The 23690-nt window shown below is 28.1% G+C and overlaps 2 protein-coding genes and 2 pseudogenes across 2 annotated transcripts; 1 reads left to right on the forward strand and 3 right to left on the reverse strand.

Moving 5' to 3' along the window:
• Positions 1-6620: 6620 nt before the first annotated feature.
• Positions 6621-7402, reverse strand: LOC132947559 (uncharacterized). The gene is made up of 4 exons (XM_061017861.1): positions 7396-7402; positions 7032-7243; positions 6831-6935; positions 6621-6761 (listed from the first exon to the last, which is right to left on the reverse strand). The coding sequence occupies exons 1-4, from the start codon at positions 7400-7402 to the stop codon at positions 6621-6623; spliced, it is 465 nt and encodes a 154-aa protein (XP_060873844.1).
• A 1781-nt stretch (positions 7403-9183) lies between these two features.
• Positions 9184-11840, reverse strand: LOC132947093 (E3 SUMO-protein ligase PIAS3-like). The gene is given in 4 exon segments (XM_061017290.1): positions 9184-9358; positions 9360-10360; positions 10427-10763; positions 11753-11840. Coding segments are annotated over 3 exon segments (1476 nt in total). The 5' UTR covers positions 10761-10763; positions 11753-11840; the 3' UTR covers positions 9184-9217.
• A 5806-nt stretch (positions 11841-17646) lies between these two features.
• LOC132946049 (uncharacterized) lies at positions 17647-19239 on the forward strand (annotated as a pseudogene).
• Positions 19240-20413: 1174 nt separating this feature from the next.
• Positions 20414-21570, reverse strand: LOC132947292 (uncharacterized; annotated as a pseudogene).
• Positions 21571-23690: the final 2120 nt, after the last annotated feature.

A 23690-nucleotide genomic window follows, 5' to 3' on the forward strand; every position in this document is an offset into this window, starting at 1 on the left:
TATAAAATAAATAATAAATTTAATACTTAGATCATATAGTTTGTTATAAACTTTTGTTAAACAACTTATAAATTATATGTAAATATGTTACATATTTTCTTTGTTTCATACAATAAACCAACTTTTAAAAACATTCAGAAGTTAACGACTATAAACTTTTAGGTATAATACAAAAATAAGTAACCTCCATTATTCATTTTTATTAAAACTATTAAACAACTCAATAGATTGCCTTTATTTACTGCAACGATTAAATTTTCGAATAAATACTAAATCCACCAGAAATCTAGAAAGCTTTTTAATTAATAATGTTTCTAAAACATACTCTAAATCATCTCCTTCAAATATACTGATGACTATAGGAAACACTATGAATATTAATTTTAGTTAAAATTATTATAGCTGTAAAATTATATACCACATAATATGTAATTGTTATATTAATTGAATTCAAACTTTATACTATTTGTACCAACATTTTATTGTTTTTCATGTCACTACACAAAACAAATTTTTTTTTATATATATATATTATTCTGTAAATGGAGTTTTTTTTTTCCGTCAATAAAGATAATAATAATAATAATAATAATAATAATAATAAACATTTTATTTTTTTTTTATTTTTTTATTGGGGTTAAGGCTTCGTTGACTACTAGGTCATTAGCCTGTGGTACTGTAGATTTTATTTTTATATTTCAAGAAAATAAATTTCATGAAATTTTAAAACCCTAAATATGCATCATCAATAATAATTTTAGTTTTTATTATATTTATTATTTAATTATTTATAAACTTACTTAAATTGAATTTGATTAAAAGTTACTCGTTATCTATTAAAACATTGACGGACAATCATAAAAAATTATGTTTGTTTGGTGATGTCAGGGGACACTTTTGAATTCATAATATGTAATAGTACTGCTATAGAAGTTCTCAAAAACCGACCAAAAATGGACACTACTGCTACAGCAGTGGTTTTTTTCAATGGTATCATATGAGAGACCAAGTTTACTGTCCATATACATCATAAAGTGATATTGGTCACTGACAAAATAAAGCAAATATAATTTTAAAACAATATTGATTATTTTTTTTATAAAATCGATTAATAAAATTGATTAATTTAGGCATACTTTTTATAATTACTTATAATCCACACTGTCCGTCAATATGTTCAGTTTATATCAATTAAAATAAGTTAAGTTGAAAATTAAGTTAATGGAAATTAAATTTAAAAAAAGTTAAGTTAAAAAGTTAAAATTAACTTAACTTTTAACTTAACATTAACTTTTTAATTCGTTAATGCCTATGTATTATGTATCATAAAATATATAAATGATCAACATTTATAAGATTGGTAAAAATTATTAAAAAAATTAAGTAAGTTTTTCAAATTATTTAAGTGTTAGTTAAATATAATTATATTGCTTATAAGTAGGTAGATATTTACATATTTAAATGAGGGAATTTTTTTAAAAAACTTTCCAAGCATAGTATACAAACAGTATTCATTTGTAGGCATAATTATTGTTAATTAATAATTGTATAATTTGTAATAGAATCACCTATAGGTAAATTGAAAATTTATCCACGACTTGCGCATGATGCAACCTTCCTCCATAGGACATTAGAACTAAGTGGTGGGAGAACCAAAACCCCCACTAATTTTGAATCTAAAAAATATTTTCACAAGTTACAATATTTACTGCATTATGTTTACATTATAGCATTATTTGATATTTTAACACATTTCAATTAGGTTCATCTCCAGAACAAGCCTCCTATAAATAAAAACCAAGTTATTATCTTCTTAAGACGATATTCAAAGTCACTGATTTAGTTAAATAAGCTTTTAGCTAGGTACATCATACCATTCAATATATTATTTGGTTAATGCTAGTGGTGTTTTGGAGGGTATACGCGAGTATCACAATATAAATCACGGATATGAATACAACTATTTAAAGTTATCAATGTTGTGGACACGGTCGCATATACCTGCGTGGTTCACAAACCACAAGCCGTCTATACTTCGACATACGCATCGAATAAGGCAGTAACTCAAAAAAATCGAAAATTGAGTTACTGCTATGGCGTTATAGACATTTTTTCACTCTATCTCCTACGAAAACGGCAGTAACTGCATCATGATTGTGAACAGAGTAAAACAGGATCTAAAAATAGTTGGAAATAGTGAAATCCCACGAAAAAATAAGAAACTTGGGTTATGTCATCTTAAAATACATTTTACCATCGAAGATGGACGTAAATTGAGTTACTTCTTTTTTCTTCGGAATGTTTTTTTCTTTCTAGGAAGTAAGTAGTAACCATGTGTAAAATAATTATATTATAATTATTTTATTTTTATAACATACTTAATATTATAGTATTGTTATCACTGTTTATCTAAAAATAATGTCCGTGAACATATAAACAATTTTCCAGTAATAGAATCACACTATAACAGAGAAAATACAAAAAAACTATATTTAGAAAGTACTTTAACTATATAAAAGATGCATAGGTTGTTTTACTTTCAAGACTGGATTTCTATGAAGGATGTGGGTATTAAAACAAAAAACACAACATTACGTCAGTATACAGATATATTTAATGAATATAATTATAGTTTTCATAAGCCAAAGATGGTTTTATGTGATGTTTGTGAAAGGTACAGGATGCTCAGTACTGAAGAAAAAGAGGCAGAAAAAGATTTGTATAATGAATATATTAAAAATAAACTATTGCTAGAGAAAAAAAGAATTTTTACAAAGTAAGAAGTGAAAATGACAAAGAATTTTGTGTTGCAGTTTTTGATCTTGAAAAAGTTCTCATCACACCCCAGGGTGATGTTAGTAGTTTTTATTATAAACGTAAATTCGCTACGTACAATTTCACCATCTTTGATATTGGAAAGAAACATGGATACTGTTTTTTGTGGCATCACTCAGAGGGTAATAGAGGTTCAAATGAAATTGCAACTTGTCTATATAAGTTTTTAAAAATAATCAAAGACCAAGGTATTAAGGAAGTTGTATTCTATTCAGATAACTGTCGTGGACAGAACCGTAACCGTTATGTTTATTCTATGTGGGAATATGCCTCACACACTTTAAAACTTAAAATAACTCATTGGTTTTTAGAACGTGGTCACACCCAAAATGAGGATGATTCTATGCATGCTGTGATTGAAAATGCCAAAAGAGGTAAAATAATTTACATGCCTGATCAATGGGTCACATTAATTCAATGTGCTAAAGTAAAAGGTGAACCTTATACTGTTTTTGAAATGTTTTACAATGATTTCTTGGATTTTGGACCACTAGTTGAGAATAAAATATTCAACTGGAAAAATTCTGATGAAAAAACATTAATCAAGTGGAATAATATAAAAGAGGTGTCTGTTAATTATGAATTTCCTTATGTTATTCAGATAAAGTACAATTTAAGTTCAACAGATTCCATACAGATTAATTTTATAAAAAAAAAGAGAAAGAGGCCGATATGACAAATACATAACTCCCATAAGAGCATATAAAGAACAGCTGTGTATAGAAGAAGCAGAAATCCAAGACCTTTTATCTCTTTATAAAAAGGGTCTTATACCTAAAACTTATCATTCATTTTATGAAAATCTCAAATCAAAAAAAATGACTTAAATAATATTATTAAAGTTCCATATTCTTATTAATTACTACTACATTTTGTACTTTAAATGATGACAAAGGTTTTATTTTTTTTTTTCAAAATAAGAAGGATCTGTACTGTATATGTATTGTTAATGATAATACAATATAATAATATTTTTAATTATCATTCATTTTACTATTATTATCATTAATTATTTAAAATTATCATTCATTTTACTATTATAATATTATTATTATTATTTTATATTATTTTCAAGGTTGAAAAAGATATTTTGTATTTTGTTTTATATTAATAAAGAAGAAGTTACTGCTTTATATTGGTCATATTTTATCCCCGAAAATGGTGGTAACTTGAGTTAACTCATTTTGTGAAAGGAAGTAACTCAAGGAAAACCCAGGAAAATCCAAACTTTAATGAAATTGATATCAGGCCATATTTAGTGATACACAAATAAAATGTTGTGTAAGTTTCAATAAAATCCAAATAATATAAGAAGAAGAATTGTAATTCAAACTTTAATTTGCTTCTACTGAAAAGTAGCGAAAATTGAGTTACTGCCTTATTCGTTGCATTTGCGTTGACTTGATAATTGTATGGACGACGGCGCGTGCTTTGACAGTGGCTTGGTTGGTACTAATACAACAACGCAAACGCATTTACGCACTTTACAGTATGGACATAATCTTAGACCGTGGTATGAGACCTAGGAGGGCGTCTACTGGCTCCGTTCACAGACAAATGTCGTTTTCACGTCTTCTGTATGTTGTCGTGAGCTCGGAGTCGTTAACACATTAGACTAGGATGTACAGCTTGTCAAGACCGTCTCGCTAGTCTACTGTGTTGAGAAAGTTAAGGTTGTATTTCTAGTTCGGCATTACCATGTAGGTAAACGGCGTTTTAAGACCAGCTGGCTTATGCCTCCCCAGAACAACGGGAGAAAAGTGTTGGAGAATGTGTCGAACTTATTTTCTATTGTAACGGTATATATGACCCTAGCCTGGGTTGCATTAAGGTGAAGTGATTTTTTCTGACTTTGTGCTTTTTGATGACGATTTTTGATTGATTTGGTACTTTTCATGTATTCTGTAGTATTGAATTTTGATTGTAGGTATGTGAATATGTAATTGTTATTTTTAAAGTGATAATAATTACTTATTTAATTATAATTTAATTAGTGACGTGTAGGCGCGGATTTTAATTTAATAATGTTGCCAGTGTTTGCGTGCGCGCCATCGATATATATTGTTATCATGATGTTCACTGTGTTCGGTCGTTGGGTAAAAAATCTTGAAAACTTCATAGAAGGCTCCTAATATATTGTTTCAAAGACAGAATAATATGAAAAATATTAAAAATCCAGTCACAATTTTTTTTTTTTATAAACATTCAAAGTTCAAATATTGACAAAATACGTAAAATTCACAAAAATGTGCAAACTATTTTGAGTTAGAAATTCATAAACATTTTTCTTTTTAAATCTAAGATTTCAAAATATAATACAAGACTCCTCATAAGGTTGTCTAGCTTAATCAAAAAAAAAAAATTTTCTTCATGCAAATCAAATTAAATTGTAAAATGTAAAATATAACTACTTACAGACAACAAATATTATTTTAGTTAAACTAAAATATCTAACAATTATTCGACAGTTTGTCTAGCCATGAGCCACATTTATACAATAACATTATTCACTTTTTTCTCTAATAGATTTTTAAAAATTGTAACTATTATAAATTGTAATATAATATATCTAACTATATAAATGTGAAATGAAAATCTCTCTACAGGCTAAACTCTGGAACTATCTATCAGATCTTCTTGATTTTTAATTAAACGAAAGAGTATTTCACAAAGAAGGTTTATATGAAAGAAAATTTTAGGGAAATCCACCGGAAAAGTAGAAAATCTGGATGTCAAAAATACAACAGTGGCACCATCTGTCCAGAAAAAATAAACTAAATAATAAAATAAAAATTTAGTTTATTGTTGCAGATTAAATTAATAATAGTGTATAATATATTGGTGCTATTGGTTAATCAGGCATGTTTGTTGATTTGTATTACTATCTTTTGTTAATATAAACATACACATAAATTAATGTTTGTGGGTAGATTAGACCTCTGGGAAGAATATAGGCTAATTTTAAAAGGATTAAATTTGGTTTTTTTTATTCATGTGATTTTAGTACAGTTAGGTTAGGATAGGATTTTGTATTAATTGATTATATTAATCCACCGTAGGTGGTATTAAGTAAAATCGACAAACTTGGTTTAACTTTGGTACTTAAGAGTTAAATCATAGACTTACGTACAAATAGCACGGAGTTCGCGATCTACCGCAGGTACATTGTCTACCTGATAATGTACTGCTGCGAACCAGAATTTTTATTCCAGGCAACAGAAAAGTTGAGATAAATTTTGAATACCATACACCTAATATTAAATAACCAACTGAACAAAGTTTGAGTCATATAGAGTTGGTACATTTAACGGGCAACAAAATGCACAGGATCAGCTAGTATAATATAATAATAAGACTATATAAAATTGGCAATACTAAATTATGTATAAAGGCCGGAGATATAAAAATGTCAACCTTAAAAGTAAAAACTGACATATAATGTTATTTGTTCTTTGTTTAACATGCTTTACATAATACAATAGTCAATTATATGTTCACATATTTTTTACAGTACACCTCCTATATATTCTTTATATTTAAAAATTAAAAATTAAAATTACCGCCTACTAGGTATTTAAATTACATATATAATTTTTATACAAATTGGATTTTGTTTAGGTAATGCATTTTAGAAAATAATCAAGATTCATTTTTAGATTTAAGATTTCATATATTAATCAGTTTCACTGAAGAATACTGTGAGTGATACAAAATTAAAATTCATGAATATCATAATAACATTTTTCAAAATATAATAAATTATTAGTAATACTTCTTTTCAATCTTCACTGCTGAAGAATAGTCCTTTTAGGAGAAGATTCATTATAAAATAAGTTTTTTATTTCATCATTAAGAGACACACTGCTATGTAGTTCTTTTAATATGACTTCTTGTGTATTCCATTGTCCAGGTTGTTTATTATATTCCTATGAATACAAAATATATATATTAACTATTAAAAATATTGTGGTGGTATAATCATAAAATAAACATACCATAGCATATGTTTTTCCTTTCAATGAAGATAGATAAGGTTTTATCTTAAAAGATGATATCTTGTTTAAACCGGTAAGACAAATTCTACGAATCATTGTTGGTACCTAAAAAAATATCATTGTAATTATTACAATAAATTTGGCTAGCTATATGAATAATTATTTTTATTCAATATTAGCATTATTATATTTTATATTCACTTTGTTTAATGAAACATAGTTTAGCAATGCAAATATATTTTTAGATGGAATCATATAAGTTTTCCCAAAATCAATTAAGTTACATTCGACCATATTCGTATTTTTAAAATCTAAACTCGATACCCTAGCTCTATAAATCCCTTCGTTATTCATTGTAGAATATACTGTAACAAAATCGCCAGTCTTTACGGCTATTGGTTTGTAATGATTACCTATAAAAATAAATGATAGTATACACTATATAATATACGCATCAAAACAAGTTCAGTTTAATATTTACAAGAAGTTTATATAGGTACCTACTAAATACAACAACTTTTAAAAAAAGTACAATTTTTATTTTAAAATAAAGTATCTAAAATACGGTTCATAACCAATTTTAGATCTGAACAAAGTTGCACCAGTTTGGATTAATGTTTATGTAAAATATTACCATCTAATTACCTCAAAATTGCCAATATCAAAAAATTATCACAAATAAGCAAAATATTAAGTAGTACTATTTCTAAACCATTAGTTTTAGTTTTAACTGTTATAGCCCCTGATATTATGCAAAATCATAATATTATAATGTGACATTTCATTTATAATTAGTAATATTATTATTAGCAAAACCCACTCATGAGAAATCTGGTTTTAAATTTCCAATTCTTACCTATAAAAATTGAACATTTTATACATTTTTAACCAAAAAAATATTTGCAAATGTTCGAGATATTGACTAATTTCGTACATAATGTATCTTGATTTTTTCAAAATTCCTATTATAAAATCTCATAAGGAAACTTGTATTAATTGTTCAAGCTTTTAGACCCGTCGATAATTGTTTGGTCAATAATAGGAAATTTTTTTTCTTCAAAATTTCAAATGTTTATAAATAGGTCGAAAAGAGTCAAAATATTTTGAACATTTCAATATGTAGGTACTTACAGACAATTATAATATTTTATTATAATCTTTTGGTGAAAATTTAAAGTATCTGTTTTATTTAATTATTGAATTATTATTACAACAATATATAGAAAATCGTTTGAGGAGAAATTATTAATTAACGGTCGAATATCCATCGCAAATAAAAGAATTTCAAATGCTTAAACGAAATTAATGTGACTTTCTGGTAAACATTTCTTTTAACTTTTCTTGTTTGGACAGACAAACATTTTTTAATAAATGTTGGTCAAGTTTTAATTTTAGACGCCTATAAAAAAAATGTATTATGGATCTGTGTTCAACTGAAAGAATATTATTTAGACGATATATAAAAATAAAAATTTTTAAAGCTCTAAAAGAGTCAATATTTTTTGAATATCTTGTAAAAAAATGTTCTTGTACTATATAAAAATTTTATTCAAATATAAAGTTTTTACGGTTATTCATTTTTGAGTTACAACAGAAAAACTTAATTAATTTTGTAGATAACTGGTTTTGTGTAAAAATTACTTTAATTTGTTAATTTTCTTTTGTTTTTCATGACGCTTTTGAGAACCACTGGGAATTTCTTACTTTTGAGTTTTGACCCAAAAAGTACCAACTAGATTTACTTTCCTATCAGAAAAGAGGCTGAAGTAGAAATTTGAACCATTTGTACTGTCCTGATAGGTGATTGAAGACACAGAATAAAAATGAAATAGAAAAGAACGAATCGTTGTAAAATAAATTCAATCATGTGTGCTGGGGGACCCATCATCCTGCATTTCAGTTAATACTAATTGTTTTATCAATTTATATTTTTTAATTATTAAAAAAGGAAGATGTATGCTGCCAGACGGAAACATGTTGTTTGGGGTATTTTATCTTGAGATAGAATATAATATATTCTGCATGCCAATCATTACGTAAGTCGGTGGTCTCAAAAATATGGACCACAATAAATATTATAATTATATTAATTTAAAAAAAAATACTACGTATAATAAATGAAATAAATAAATGTTGTATACAACTATTTTGTTATTTTTGATTTAGTATTAAGATGAGTAAAAAAGTGTATTACTCTCGAACCTTTGACATATAATTGATATATGGGCCCGTTGGTAATTTGAGTTTGAGACCACTGACATAAGTAGTATTTTAAAGAGCGTGTATTGTCACTATATTTAATTAAAATTGTATTAAAATAATAAATAATTAAATACAATATAAAAAAGAAGGATATTATTATCTTAACATTTATTAAATATAACATTTTAAGAATTAATTTTATCTTGTATGTCTATTTCAATTACTACTCCTTGCTCAGAACTAGTAACAGCTTGTTGCCGCTGTACTTGAGCTTGTGGTTTTAAATCAACTACAGTAACTGGTTGTATAGCATTAGCAGCTGGCGCCCTCATTTTCATGTTTATCTTTTTCTTTTGGTGGTTCTTCTTCATTGTCACTTAATGTCAAATCGACAAAGCTTAAGTTTTCATTTTCTTGATGTTTGACAGTTTCAGTTTCAGGGTGTTCTACATTCATATCAAAGGATTTTTCTTCGTCGCTATCTAAATCCACAGAATCAATAGGTTTTAATTTTGCATCAGGAGTACTATTTGCGGTTTTCGTCTCTTTCTTTTCTTCATAAACTATCCATGTGCCATCAGCTAAAATTTCAATTTCCTTACTACTGTCTTTTAAATTTGGGCTAGACACAACATTCAAAAAATAGTTTTCTATTTGTATGTCATCATACAAACAGGGCTTATTGCATGTAGGGCACATCCAAGTAGGCTTTTTTTCGTTCATCAATATAAACGTGCAAGCATCAAAACATTGTAAATGATCACAATGGATAGATTTGGCAGGCATTTTCATTCTGATTTTACCCAATGGGCACACCAAGGAAAATCGATACGATGTGGTGGCCAAATCTGGATCCACATCTGCTAATTTTTTAATTATATAGTTTTTGGTCTGTTCTGAACTCCTACCTCCTTTATCTCGAAGTCTTTGTATCAAGGTTTCTGAAGTTAATCTTTTTACCAGATAAATAGACATAACGTAATTTTTTCCATCAGGAGTCCAATTGATACAGATCACGTTGGGAGTGACTGGAGAAAGTTTGACAAGTTGAGTGCAATTTATAGGTCTTGGAGATCGTCTGGATTCAGCTCCTGGCCGAGTATTAGGAGCAGTAGGTGGTAATGGACATGCTTTCGCACCAAACCGGATTTGTAGTCCAAGAGGCATAAAATCTGTTACCTCATTAGTCATAGGTTCCACTAACTGACTAATTCGAATCTGGAATTGATAAATATAATCATTTTTTCCTGGGGAAACATCACGATTCATGGCAACAAGATTGACATTCTCAAGTGACACAAAAAATTTTAATTGCGTTTCTTTCATATCTAAATAAATAAGACACTTATTATAAATATAATAAACTTAAGATAAATAATAAAATATATTGCTACCTCTAGGAACGTTCTGTAATGTGCACTTGTCAGTGCCAGCTAGAAAAGTCGGCTGAAGAACCTCGTCAATTACCTCATAAAATGGTAATTTTTTGAACTTGATTTGGGCTACAGTTTCAGGAGATGATAGATAATATAGTTCAGATATTTTTGCTACATATGCAGTTTGGTTAAAGCCAGTTGATCTAGTTCTTAATAATTCAAGTGCCTGATCTTTTAATTCAGGTTTTCGTCCTAAAGTATTTTGACCAAAAGCTCCCAATAATGTTTGTAAGTCTTTAATCCGGAATTTAGACAGCATATTTTCATAACATTCATAACGGTTGGTCATCATAGTCTTAAAAAAAAAAAAAATAATAATAATTTAATACATTTTTTTTTATTAAGTAAATGTATAGTTATAAATAGTTATAATTGCCACATAATAAAAATAAATATTTTTTATTATATTTAAAATGGAATATAGGGGCTCATATTTAGCTTTATTAATCTGCTGTTGCGCGAATAAAAAAATATATATTAGGTGGTGATTCGTTATTAAAGTACTTATCAATTCAGTAACTAGAAACCTTTTAAATGTAAAATTGAAAAATAGGATTTTCCTGATTAAATTAAAATCATAGTTATTACAAATGTCCCATAATCATCCAATATACATGGTTGAAAATTCAACGCCAAAATAAAAAATATATTGTAATAAGTAGGTAAATAAGAATGAATATAGTATAAATATATTTACACATCTAGTTATTAACAGTATTTTTGTGTTGTATTGTTGTTTTTTTAATAATTCAGTTTTCTATCCTTGGGAAGTATTTAGAAAAAATATACAAAAGATAATATGAAGACGATCATTAGTATAGCGAAAAGCGAACAGTGCAATCACAACAGCGTTAGGCCTATGCATAATGCTAACGCTTTATAGGCTTTAGACAGGCTTGTCTAAACTGGAATTAAATAAAATAAAACGACTTAGACTTTATGGTTATTAAATGTCTACTCGGAATTATAGTAATAATTGTCTCCAGCCGAGAAAAACACAATAGTATAAAGTATAGCCACACACCACACTCAGAGCCTATATATGAGATTCTCTAACACAGATAAACACACTGGTATGTTCTAAACTTGGTTCTGTGCATCTGCAGTGCTACGTCGTCTGCTTGTTGGTGTTGTCCATCATAAAACACAGATAGGTGTACGTCATAATTAAACATAAATATGGTGCTAACCAAGTATACCTAATTAATAATAGGAACATGCATGCAGTTTAGATTATACCAGTGTATTTAGCCATGTCGTCTAGCGCACACTACTTATACTCACTATGGTTCCAGATCCCAGTACTCCAGTCCGCTATAAGGTATTAAAGTCCAGCGAAGTGAACAAGTAAGGATGAAGAAAATTTTAAGACTATAAATTACACATTGGAAATTTAGAAATTCGTATGTGAATAAAATATATTTATATAGGTTATTGGCGATTGAAAGTGATAAGATGTAACAGGGACGTTGTGTATACAACAATAAGGACGCCATTGGTCCATGATCCGTGTTCGTGGCTGACGTGGCCGCGTGTGCAGCCGACGATGGCACGCCGGGTTCAATCTCCAAGAGCGGTATAAACCATATTATGTCAATCCATGGTTATATACGATTGGCGGCAATTTTGACTTGTTGCGTTCACTGATACTTATTTATCTCGTTTAATATAATAGGTTACGACAAAAGCTTATAATTTATAATTTATACATTTTGATACAGAAACACCAGGAAGGATGTACTATGTACAGTTCCCGTAAGTCCTGTACATCCATATAATCATTCATCAGTGTTGTTAAATATACTATTATGGCATGTTATAATTTATAAGTGGGTAGGTATACCTTGTTTTATGATAGTAGTGTTAAACATTGTTTGTTAGTGTGTGTATTTAGAGTTTGGTATACATAGTGATGTACCATAAATTATATTATACACATTTTAGATGGTATAAAATTTAAATTGGTTTTAAATTTAGGTATTTTTTAGTTGGGCACTAGGAACATAATAATAATAATGATGATACAAATAAAAATAATTACATTATTTATAAACCATAAACTTGGTTTGAGAATCTGTATAAATATTTAAATGCCTTTGTATAATTTTGGGATTTTTATCAATAAAAAATGTATCTAGATGAATTCATTTAGATGAGTAAGAAAATTATCTAAGATGAACGTTTAGATACCTTGTAACTATTTATCTAGATAAGATAAAAGATGAACAAATAATTATCTATATATTTATCTATATAAGTCCGAACACTGCTTACACTATACCAACATTTTCCTTCCTATGTTAACAACGTCGGACTGTCTAATTCGTGTCGTAATTCATGCCTACATTTACCAGTTATTTCCGGTAATTGGAAAATCATAATTTATATTATAATTCATTTCTCTACGGCTCAACGCCACTATGGCACCTATGGCCTACCTATTTAAACATTTTAGTTAGGTAACTAATTATATCCGTCGACTTGGCAAGTGGTAAATAAAAAGGTATCTACCTAATTAATTTCCCGTTGTCTTATTTCGTGTAGATTCTTAAGGAAATGTAACTACCTATACATTAGTTATCTGAGGGGTTGGCGTATAACATAAATTGCGGATTCGTGTTAGGGATGTATATTTAAATATTTTATTATAAATAACATAAATCATTTTTTTTTTTTTTACATTTTATTAGGCTTGAAATTTTTTTGTGGGTTCAGACTTCAAAAGTTGTGTATTTTTTAGATTACTAAAAACCCGTATTAACTAATATTAACCCGAATAATAACGGTTATCAAAACCCGAACAATTTTTTGAATTTTTTATCCTGGTGTTTGAACTCCCGAATACATCTAGCACCCGAAACCCGAATAAATGATTCGGGTGCTAAGCCCTGGATAGTATGTTCAAAACCAAACCAAATAAACTGTCAATTTTTTTAGATTTAACTATCTTTGCTGATCATTATGTTTTTTGCAATAAATCAAATTTATCAAAAAAAGACAATATTTCCTTAAACAATAAAATTAAATGTCTAAGTAATTTACAATGTCCAATATATTAATATGCGTTAGACGTTACTTTTTTTTATCCAAATGTATTAATTTAATCTATATTGTATTTTTATATACAATATTATAAATTATGTTAACTAAACAATTATAAATATGACGTGTTTACATTAAAAACCTAAAAACTGTATAATAATATGTGTTTTTTATCTAGATACATTTTCATCCATTTTTTTTTTACAAATTTAAGTTGCAATACGTATTAGGTATACCTCTATACGAAATGAAGTTTCGTAAATAATAGTCAACGCAAATAATGTATTCCCCTACAGTACCACAGGCTAATGACCTAGTAGTCGAAGCCTTAACCCCCCCCCCCCCCCCCAAAAAAAAAAGTATTCTAGACATTATTTACACGCAGTCGCGGTGCATACTTTTATTTGCCAGGGCGACAAGAAAAGTTCAGCTGCTCAACCTACATATAACAAGATTATACCCTTTGCCCAACACACCTATTTGATGGATTTCATGCTGGATATATTTTAAAAACTAATATATTTACATCTAATCTTTGAAAATGTTATACAAGATTGCATTTGTGTTTTCCTAAATCGTTGCAACAGTTTTGACTGGTCCAACAGTTGGTCAAACAGTGCTTATACCTCGCATACCAATGATTCCAAATGATTTAACTTTTAGTTTTAAAAGAATTCAATTTCCAGTTAAGTTATCTTTTGCCGTGACAATTAATAAACCACAGGGGCAAACATTTAAATACGTAGGAATCGGTTTACGTCAAGACCAACTATATGTCGCGTTGTCAAGATCGGGTTGCGGAGAAAATCAGTATGTTCTACTGCCACAAGAAAATAAAACTAAAAATATAATTTACGCAGAAGTACTTTAAAATATATTCTTTTAAAAACTTCTTAATCGCGATCATAATAACAGAAATTGACGTGGACGAAGTCGCGGGCAACAGCTATACTTATTATATAATTGAAGATAATAATATAATTTACTAATTGTTTTTATTAATTTACCATGTAATGATTCAAAAACTTTTTAAAAAAATTGTTTTTTTTATTCGGTGATAAAAATAAATGAGAATTTATTGTTTAATATAGATAATTTCAACTCGCATACGAATTACGAAGGTATGTATCGTTACTGGTTGGCGGGCAACGTCGAGTAATTCATTATATAAAATAAAACATAATAATATTATAGTTGGCACTTTTAGTTGGGCTCGCTATGGTTATTATTTAAGGGGCAACATTAGGCAATTTATAATCTTGTCATAGCCGCCAGGGATCTATGTGTTAGTTGTAAATGATTATTAGTGTGAGTGAAATTAAGTGCGGGTATTCTCTATCGTACACGCATGCACATGTCAATAACTCGATAACCATATAAATTTCACTACACGAATTGTACAAAAACATACATTTGTTTTGACAAAATTAAAGTTAGTTAACGTTGTCTGGTTTTTATACTGAATAAATATTTGAATTCAGCAGAAAAGTGTCTGTAGATCGTACGAAACATTTTCCGTTTTTAATATTAATTATGATTATTTTCAAGTTTTAAATTACAGTTTACAATAATATAAAATTTAGTTTTTACAAAGTGCTTCGTAGGATCTATAGATAATTTTCCGGTGAGTTCAAATTTTTTTTTCAGAATCAATATTTGACAATGTTAACTTACTTTAATTTTATCAATAATTTAGGTCTTTTCAGTTAAAATTGATGGAAGTAGCGAGGTCCCTTAATGAGCAACGAAGTGCACGGGATCAGCTAGTTTTGTATACGATTGAAAGATACACTATGAATACCTAATGAACATAATATATTTAGATAATTGACAATTCCAAACGTATTTTTTAGGTTCTAATTTACAGTAATAGTACCTAATCTATATAGAACACTATACTTTTGAAAAAAATGTTTCCAGAAATTTTTTTTTAATAATTAAGAAAACCTGTATTTGTTTTTGAAGTTGATGTTAATCGGCAAATTGATGAGATAGACAAAAAAAGTTTATTCATTAGTTGTTTGATAAAAATAGGGATATATGAAATCGATAATAATGAGTTGCTATTTTTAAAAATTATCTACGTTTAATTGTGCATGCATACTACAAAAGGGAAACATTTTGAAAATAGGACAGAATTTATATTTTAGTATCCTCTACCTTCCTCGAAAATTACCATCCATATCAGAGGTTATCCAGATGAAATATTTGGTATTTTTTAATAACTAAATTAATGAAACACATGCGACATATGTGATTATAAACTATAATGATAATTATAAAATACAACTGAAACAAGTATAAAACCCCTATTGATGCAGTATTTCACTGTTAAGAGGCACACATGTATTAATCATTTCCTATATTCATGTATACATCAATATAACCAATCAATTATTACAGTTAATCGATTAAATTGAAATTTAAGAAATAAAGTTGTTATGCAATATAATAATTTTCGAGTTTTTCAAGATATTAGTAAGACACTGTAATGGATGGGTTGAATTTGAATTCAATGATCAACCATTGCATATAAAATATGATTCTAAGCAGAAATAGGATATCAACCTCTATTTCTAAGAACATTTAGTAACATCACTCAGAATCTAAAATGGCTTATATTGGTATTAATTGTCATATTACCTATACACATTTAAATTAACTATCTTAAATAAATATTACATTCAATAATTTATATAACTATAAATGTTATAATTACCATTAGTACAAATAATGGTATCGCCAGTTCTCAATTAAATATTTGATAAGATTTCTAGTTCTGGTGTGTTTATCAACACTGTCTCGTTTTCAGTAACATTTTGTGGTTTTTGAATAGATTTTTAGTTTCCATTGAACACCTAAAAAAAAAAAATAATATATATTATATACATTTAAGTAACATTTTACTTTAAATTATAATGAACATAAATATAATATCTATAAGACTGTATGTAAAATACTATTTGAACTAAAAATATTTCTATTATTATAAGTATCAAATAAAAATAATAAAATTGTGTAGCATCAATCCTTGTTATTGTGAATGGATTATTAACATTTAATACATTTAATTCATTGAATAAATTATCTTATCTTATTAGTTGATTAATTATAATTATAAAATCATAAGATAGGTACATATCTATTTTCAAATAATTTTAAATAGGTATAGTACCTATACATTACGTACAATCATAAATGGCTTTCCAACGTCACAAAATGTTAGAAACATATCTTGAATTTGTTCAGTTGTTTGAATATCTTCTAAATCACTGAGTCCTATTTTAACAACTATTCCAGGCTGAAATTGTACAAATAAAAATAAACAGAAATGTAGATTAGACTATACATGTATAAATAGTAATTATATTTGTATTATGAACTGGAAAACAGACTTGACTCAAATTATGGTAATATGGATAAAAACCATAGAAAACTTGATCAAACAAAAATCATTAAAAATGAAATGATAAATTATAAGTATAAAAAAATACCTTCTTCAATTCATCAGCCAATTCATAAATAACATTTGATGGAACTGTTTCAATGTTTCCAAAATCAATGTAGAAAACATCATAACAACCTTTATTTTTTTTTAAATATTTTTACTCTATACAAACCATCATTTTCAGATGAAAAAACTTTGACCATGTCTCCCTCAACTGGATTATACTTAATTATTTTATCTAGTAATAAAAAAAATGCATGTATAAATTAATTGTTTTGTAGTTTATTACATTAAATAATTGCGAATATCAAACTAAGGTTATTGGTTATCTCCAACTACCAATTGTTATATGAAGACTATACTAACTAGTATGGCTACAATTTTGACTATCAAATATGGTGTTTTAAGGTTATACTTAAAATATTTTTAAAAATAATAATAACCATCATTTATCAGTTATTTTTTCCTAAAATATATTTAACCACAATTGATTGATTTTTTTTTTAACTGCATGCATTCTACAGATACTTGACTAAGACAGAAAAATATGCTATGAAGTTATTTCATTTTGGAATATGTAAATAGTCGTTGCAGCGATAAATTATCATCATTTTCAAGTGAACTTTTGAATATTAAAATATAAAATTTGTGATTAATAAAACATCAATTGAGGGGTGGGCGGGAATAACGTGCTATGTAACATTTTTTTCAATTTTCATGTTTTCGCGGAATAACGTGCTATGAAGCAATCTCGATATATTTTAAGAATCGAAAAATTCCCAGAATGTTTTTATCGTACACAATCATCGTGTATATACTTCGAAACCGGCGATTAGTTGACTATTAAAACGTGCTATGTGCGTTAAGCGTTTACTATTCACAGTAAGTCAACGCGACGCGAGACGTGCGAATATCACGATTGTGTTACCAATTTAACTATGACAAGTCTAAATAATTTATCTACTAGTGATGTTAACCGTTTAAGTGATGGACGAAAACGGAAAATCAATATGACAGATTGGAAAAATGTAAAAAACAAAACTCTTCGAAATAGTGGGAAGGAATATACATCTCAGAGTAAAAAGCTTGTACCAGCTAAGACACCTCCAACCGTGGTTAGTAAAAATGTTATGAATGTAGTAAAATAAACATAATGTTGAAAAATATTTTATACACATTTTTAAAAATTTTAGGATCAAGTTTGTGACCAGAGTTCATGTCCTTGGCAAGGTTGTGCAACAATGACTTTAGCAAGAAAACTTTTATTATTTGACGAATTTTATAAGTTAACGTATGATGAACAATCTGCTTTTTTGTATAAGTGTATAAAAGTAAATGCTCCTGTGAGAAGACGACCAGGAAAAACAGATGCTACATCACGACGATTTTGTTCATTTAAATATTACATAGGTGATTTAAAGGTATTTAAAAATACTCTTTTAAATACGTTTTGTATTACAAGAAGACGTGTTATGACGCTACAAGATAAAATTAAATTAGGTATTATTACACCTAGGGATAACCGTGGAAAACATTTAAATAGACCTCATGCTATTGATGCCCCTGTAAGAGATTTAATTAGACAACACATAAATAGTTTACCTCGACAACCGTCTCATTACAGCCGTATCGCTACAGATAACCTGCAATGTTTGAGTTCAGACTTAAATTTGTGTAAGCTTTATCGATCGTTTAAAAGTAAATATCCAGATATAAATGTCAGTAAACGTATCTATAGAAATATTTTTCGGTCAGACTTTAAATTACGTTTCGGCTATCCGCGTTCAGATACATGCAAACAGTGTGATTTTTTTTATAATAAATTAGTGGCAGCTGATACAGAGGAAGAAAGAAAAAAAATAGAAATTGATAGTAAGTTGCATCATTCTAAAGCTGAGCAATCGTATGATGCCCTTAAAAAAGATACAGACATCGGTAGACTCAATAGCTCTATTGTAGTGCTTTGCGTTGATCTACAGCAAGTATTATTTTGCCCAACTCTTACACATTCTAACATGTTTTATCAGAGATAACTTTCCAACGATAATTTAGCAATTCATAACGTAGGTAATAATGAAGTTTCTATGCATTTGTGGTATGAATGTATCGCTAAAAGAGGCTCATTAGAAATAGCTTCGTGTATTTTAAATTATATCGAAAATAATTACGATATTCTTGGACATGGTGAAGAGAGGAAATTGATAATATGGTCTGATAGATGTGTCGGTCAAAATAATAACTGGCGAATATTAAACATGTATTCCTATCTAATATTTTGCAAGTATTTTACAGAAATTAATCAAAAATTTATTTCGACTGGCCATAGTTTTTTACCATGTGACCGTGATTTCGCTTTAATTGAAAAACAAAAAAAAACAGCAAAAGTACTTGTACCGTCACAATGGAAATATGTTATAGCTAATGCAAAATTAGAAAAACCATTTCGTATTATAGAAATGTCTCAAAATGATTTTAAAGATTTTTCTGCATTAGAGCAAGATATTACAAAAAAAATCTAAAAATAACACAAGCAATGTGGTTGAAATTGACAGCTGATGCTCCTAAGCATGTAAATATTCGTGAAAGTCACAATACACTGAGACCTTGGACATTACATCAAATACGTCAAAACAACTTTAATGATAATACTTTATCTATTAAAGATTTACCACCAGCCTACGAATTCCCAGTGGCCTTAACAAAAGAAAAGCAAAAAGATCTTTTAGACATGTGCAAGTATATGCCTCAACAATACAGTGACTTCTATACATCATTACCTGGATAATATATTGTATTAACTTTAAAATATGTAAAAATAATTATGTGGTTTTTTAAAGGGTAATAAAATACCAGGATAATATTATATTGTATTAATTTTAAAATATGTAAAAAAAAATAATGTGATTTTTAGTAATAAAATAATATGTTTTATTAATATTAGTATTTATGATATAATTTTGTTTGAGTGAAATGAATACAGTACCTACACAAATAAAAAAAATAATAAAATATTGTAGAGTGTTATAGTCGAATATGGAAGAACGTTCTACGTGCGTTCCAAATAACATTAAAAAAAAATGTATAATACAGTTTTCGTTTTTAGTTGTTCCTGAACATTTACGAATTGCTACATAGTTTTCCTGATCTCTTACAATACCCTTCAAAGTTTTTTAATTATTTTCGTATGTCGAGGAATTCGTTTTTTGAATTGCACGATGCTATAAAATATGATATCCGAAAAGAGGATACAAATATGCGCAAGTCGATAACTACGGAAGAACGATTAGCTGTAACATTAAGGTAAGTTTATTTTTTATCTGTATAGATAATTAAGATATAAAACGTACTTTAATAAGTAACACTGAAATTTATTAGAGTTAAAATGATAAATATAACATCTAAATTTATATAAAAAGAAACTAAAACATTCTAGTATAAAATATAAGAACAGTTGAAATAAAATAAAATAAAAAATAAACACCTTTGTAAAAATAATATTAAAATAAAATAATAATGATAAAACAACTTGCTATAAATCAACCAGAAATATAAAAATTAAAGAAATTACTTAAATAATAATAGATAAACAATTTTAATATTTAACTACTTTTACACTATTTATGTTATGAAAGTATCAATCATTAATATTGTAATCATTTATATATGTTACTAAATTTGGTTCATTTGATGACTGATTAGGATATGTTTCAATAGGAGAGACGTAGCTTTGTGACGATTCTGATAGAGAAGTTGACCTCGATGTTGATGAGTGATTAGAAAGATTAGATGAACAAGGGCTATGTTGTTGTTCCCCTGTTATCACTAATGGTTGTTGAAAGCTGGATTGTGGTTGGTGATATTGATTATTATATTGTGTATGATGAATTAAGGGTGACATGGGGATACTGTACTGCTTATTAAGTTGACAATATGGATCAAAATTCGCCGTCATAGCTGGAGGTTTTTGCATCTGCAATCCATTAGATATAGCTTGCATAATATTCGATTTTACTGACATTTTTAAATGGGCAGGTACTTGCTTAAGGTCATCAACAAGTGACAACATAAACAAGCGATCTGGATCTTCCATGTATACTTTTTCTCTGCGTTCCCTTTCTTGTAAACTTTTCGTTACAGAGTTGAAAAATTCATTTTCATATTCATTTTCAACAGTTTTTTGCTTTTTGACGGGCTTGTGACGTAAAACATTTTCTAAAACTTCTCCAGTAGTTTCATTCAAGTCGCTATTAACTTCTTCAATGTCATTTTCATTTTCATCTGGAGAATCATGTGATGAACTTAAATTTGAAGTTGTCAGTTTATTTGCTGCACAAGAAGAAAGAAACGATAATTGATTATAATAAACATATGTTTTCTATGTACTTCCTCCTGACCCAGATTTCAAATTCTTTCTTTTAGCCTGTTCTCTAGAAAATGAATTCCTCAAACTCTTCCATTTTCTTTGTAACTCTTGCACTACAGTGTAAAACATTTCATAATTTATATTTTATTTGTAAGTTAATTATTTTTATTGAATTATATAAATAAAATAATAATAAATTTAGTAGAAGTGTCTTAAGACATTTTTTGTTATTTGTCGAATATTCTTTATTTCCAGATATACAGGATGTACATTAACAGAACTTCATTACGATTACAGAATTGGAGTATCTACATTGAGTAATATCATACAAGAGACTTGTGTTGCAATTTGGGATAATTTAAAAAATGCATATATGCCAGAGCCAACGGAAGAAAAATGGGTGGAAATTGCAGAACTCTATTGTAGCATTACAAATTTTCCTAACTGTATTGGCGCGATTGATGGAAAACACATCAGGGTAGTCAAACCAGCACATAGCGGCTCATTATACTACAACTATAAACATTTTTTTTCGATTGTTCTCTTAGCTGTTTGTGACGCAAATTATTGTTTTATCGCCGTAGATATCGGAGACTACGGTAAATATAGCGATTCGTCAATTTTTAAAAACTCAAATTTTTACAAAAAAATGATTAAAAAAGAACTGTCCATTCCCGAAGATTCAGTACTTCCAGGAGCGAGTGACTATAAACTGCCTTACGTAATTGTGGGAGATGAAGCGTTTGGTTTAAGTCATAATGTAATGCGTCCATATGCCGGAAAAAATTTACCACTAAAGAAAAGAGTGTTTAACTATAGGCTTTCAAGAGCTCGTCGATTTATTGAGTGTGATTTTGGTATTATGTCTAATAAATGGAGAATATTTCATAGGCCATTAAATGTATCCGAACCATTCGCTGAAAATATTATAAAAGCGTGTGTACTATTACACAATTTTGTTCGTGTTCGAGATAGTAATTCATTAAGGTTTGAAGACACATTATCATATGAAGGGTTTCAAGATGAAGATGAAAGAACAGACAACTATTCAGGAAAAACACCTACTACAATTCGTGATAAATTTGCTGATTACTTTATGGGTGAAGGAAGTGTTCCTTGGCAATTAGATAGCATAAATAAGTAAAAATATAATTTAATTTTAAGTGATCTGAGTAAAATAGTTAAGTAAAAAATAAATTAAACTATTAAAGTATAATATTATGTATGTATAGCCTATTTGTTTTGAATAAATTAATACTTTCTTAAAATATAATGTAAATGTGTTATATGAATACTTACAAATTTCTTTTTGTTGATTTGTTGCCATTGAGTCATATCCTTCATGGAATAATCGACATATTTCCAGCCATGAGTTTTGTTTAATTATTTTATTTGCATAATTAGGACTTGCTGTATCCCACAATTCTACACGCTTCTCAATTTCGATTATAAATTTGTCTGTATCGAGACTCATTGTACACAGTGTCATATTTTACATAAAACTATATAAGTTTTTCGAAAAATACTGTTATATAATACTGTTATATTATAACGTGTTCACTAATTAAAAAATAATTTTACGTAATTTAAAAATCTAAATAATCTGGAGTCCGCGTGTCTCGTCTGAACGTACTAATTTAATTTAATTTGTTATCAGTGGCTCGGACACAGACACAGTGTCCGGCGGCTAGAGAGGATGGGACACGCAACTTCGGTGGCGCGACACACACTCCGTGTCTGAGTCTCGTGTGTACGAGTGTATTTATAGCAATTGTTATTAGCCAATAACTCCATGACGTGTTTCTCGCATTGTGCTGAAATCGAGGTCTATTTCAATGCCCTGCCCCCACTTTCAAAATTTGAACTTCTGACTACGCCAAACGTTTGTGCATCAACTCCCATCGTTTGTGTAGAATTGTGCACCAAGTCCAATCGTCTGTGTGCAAAAACTGAAAGCTCTATACCGAAAACAAAATGGGGGTGCCATTGAAACGGAACAGCCTCTTTCTTGAAATTTTAAATATTTTTCATATTAATAAAATATGTCGTTTAGGTACCTAAAAGGTTTAATACGATTGTATTAATGCCATGTGAACATATAGAAATTGTAGGACAGTAGGTATAGGTACGTAAATTAACAAAATACCTATATATTTAACTACTGTATTATAATAATTGAATAGGTAATATAATATGTTTTAAATTTTTTGTACCTATGTTAAGTTATATTTGATAGACAAACTCTGCAAAAATATAATATAACTTAAAGTTTCTTTTATTAATAAAACTTCAATAACATAATTTTAGTGTTCACATAAAAAATAAATAATAATAAACATTTTAAAAACCTCAGCATTGTTAAAATCAAA

Source organism: Metopolophium dirhodum, chromosome 6, assembly GCF_019925205.1.
Source record: "Metopolophium dirhodum isolate CAU chromosome 6, ASM1992520v1, whole genome shotgun sequence".
Classification (NCBI taxonomy): domain Eukaryota; kingdom Metazoa; phylum Arthropoda; class Insecta; order Hemiptera; family Aphididae; genus Metopolophium; species Metopolophium dirhodum.

Bases quoted from the DNA above. Each gene is read 5' to 3' on its own strand.
- LOC132947559 (XM_061017861.1), bottom strand. The intron at 6,936-7,031 runs GTGAATATAAAA...ATATTTTTTTAG, and splicing joins ACTATGTTTCATTAAACAAA to GTACCAACAATGATTCGTAG. The intron at 6,762-6,830 runs GTATGTTTATTT...TTGTATTCATAG, and splicing joins AAGGAAAAACATATGCTATG to GAATATAATAAACAACCTGG.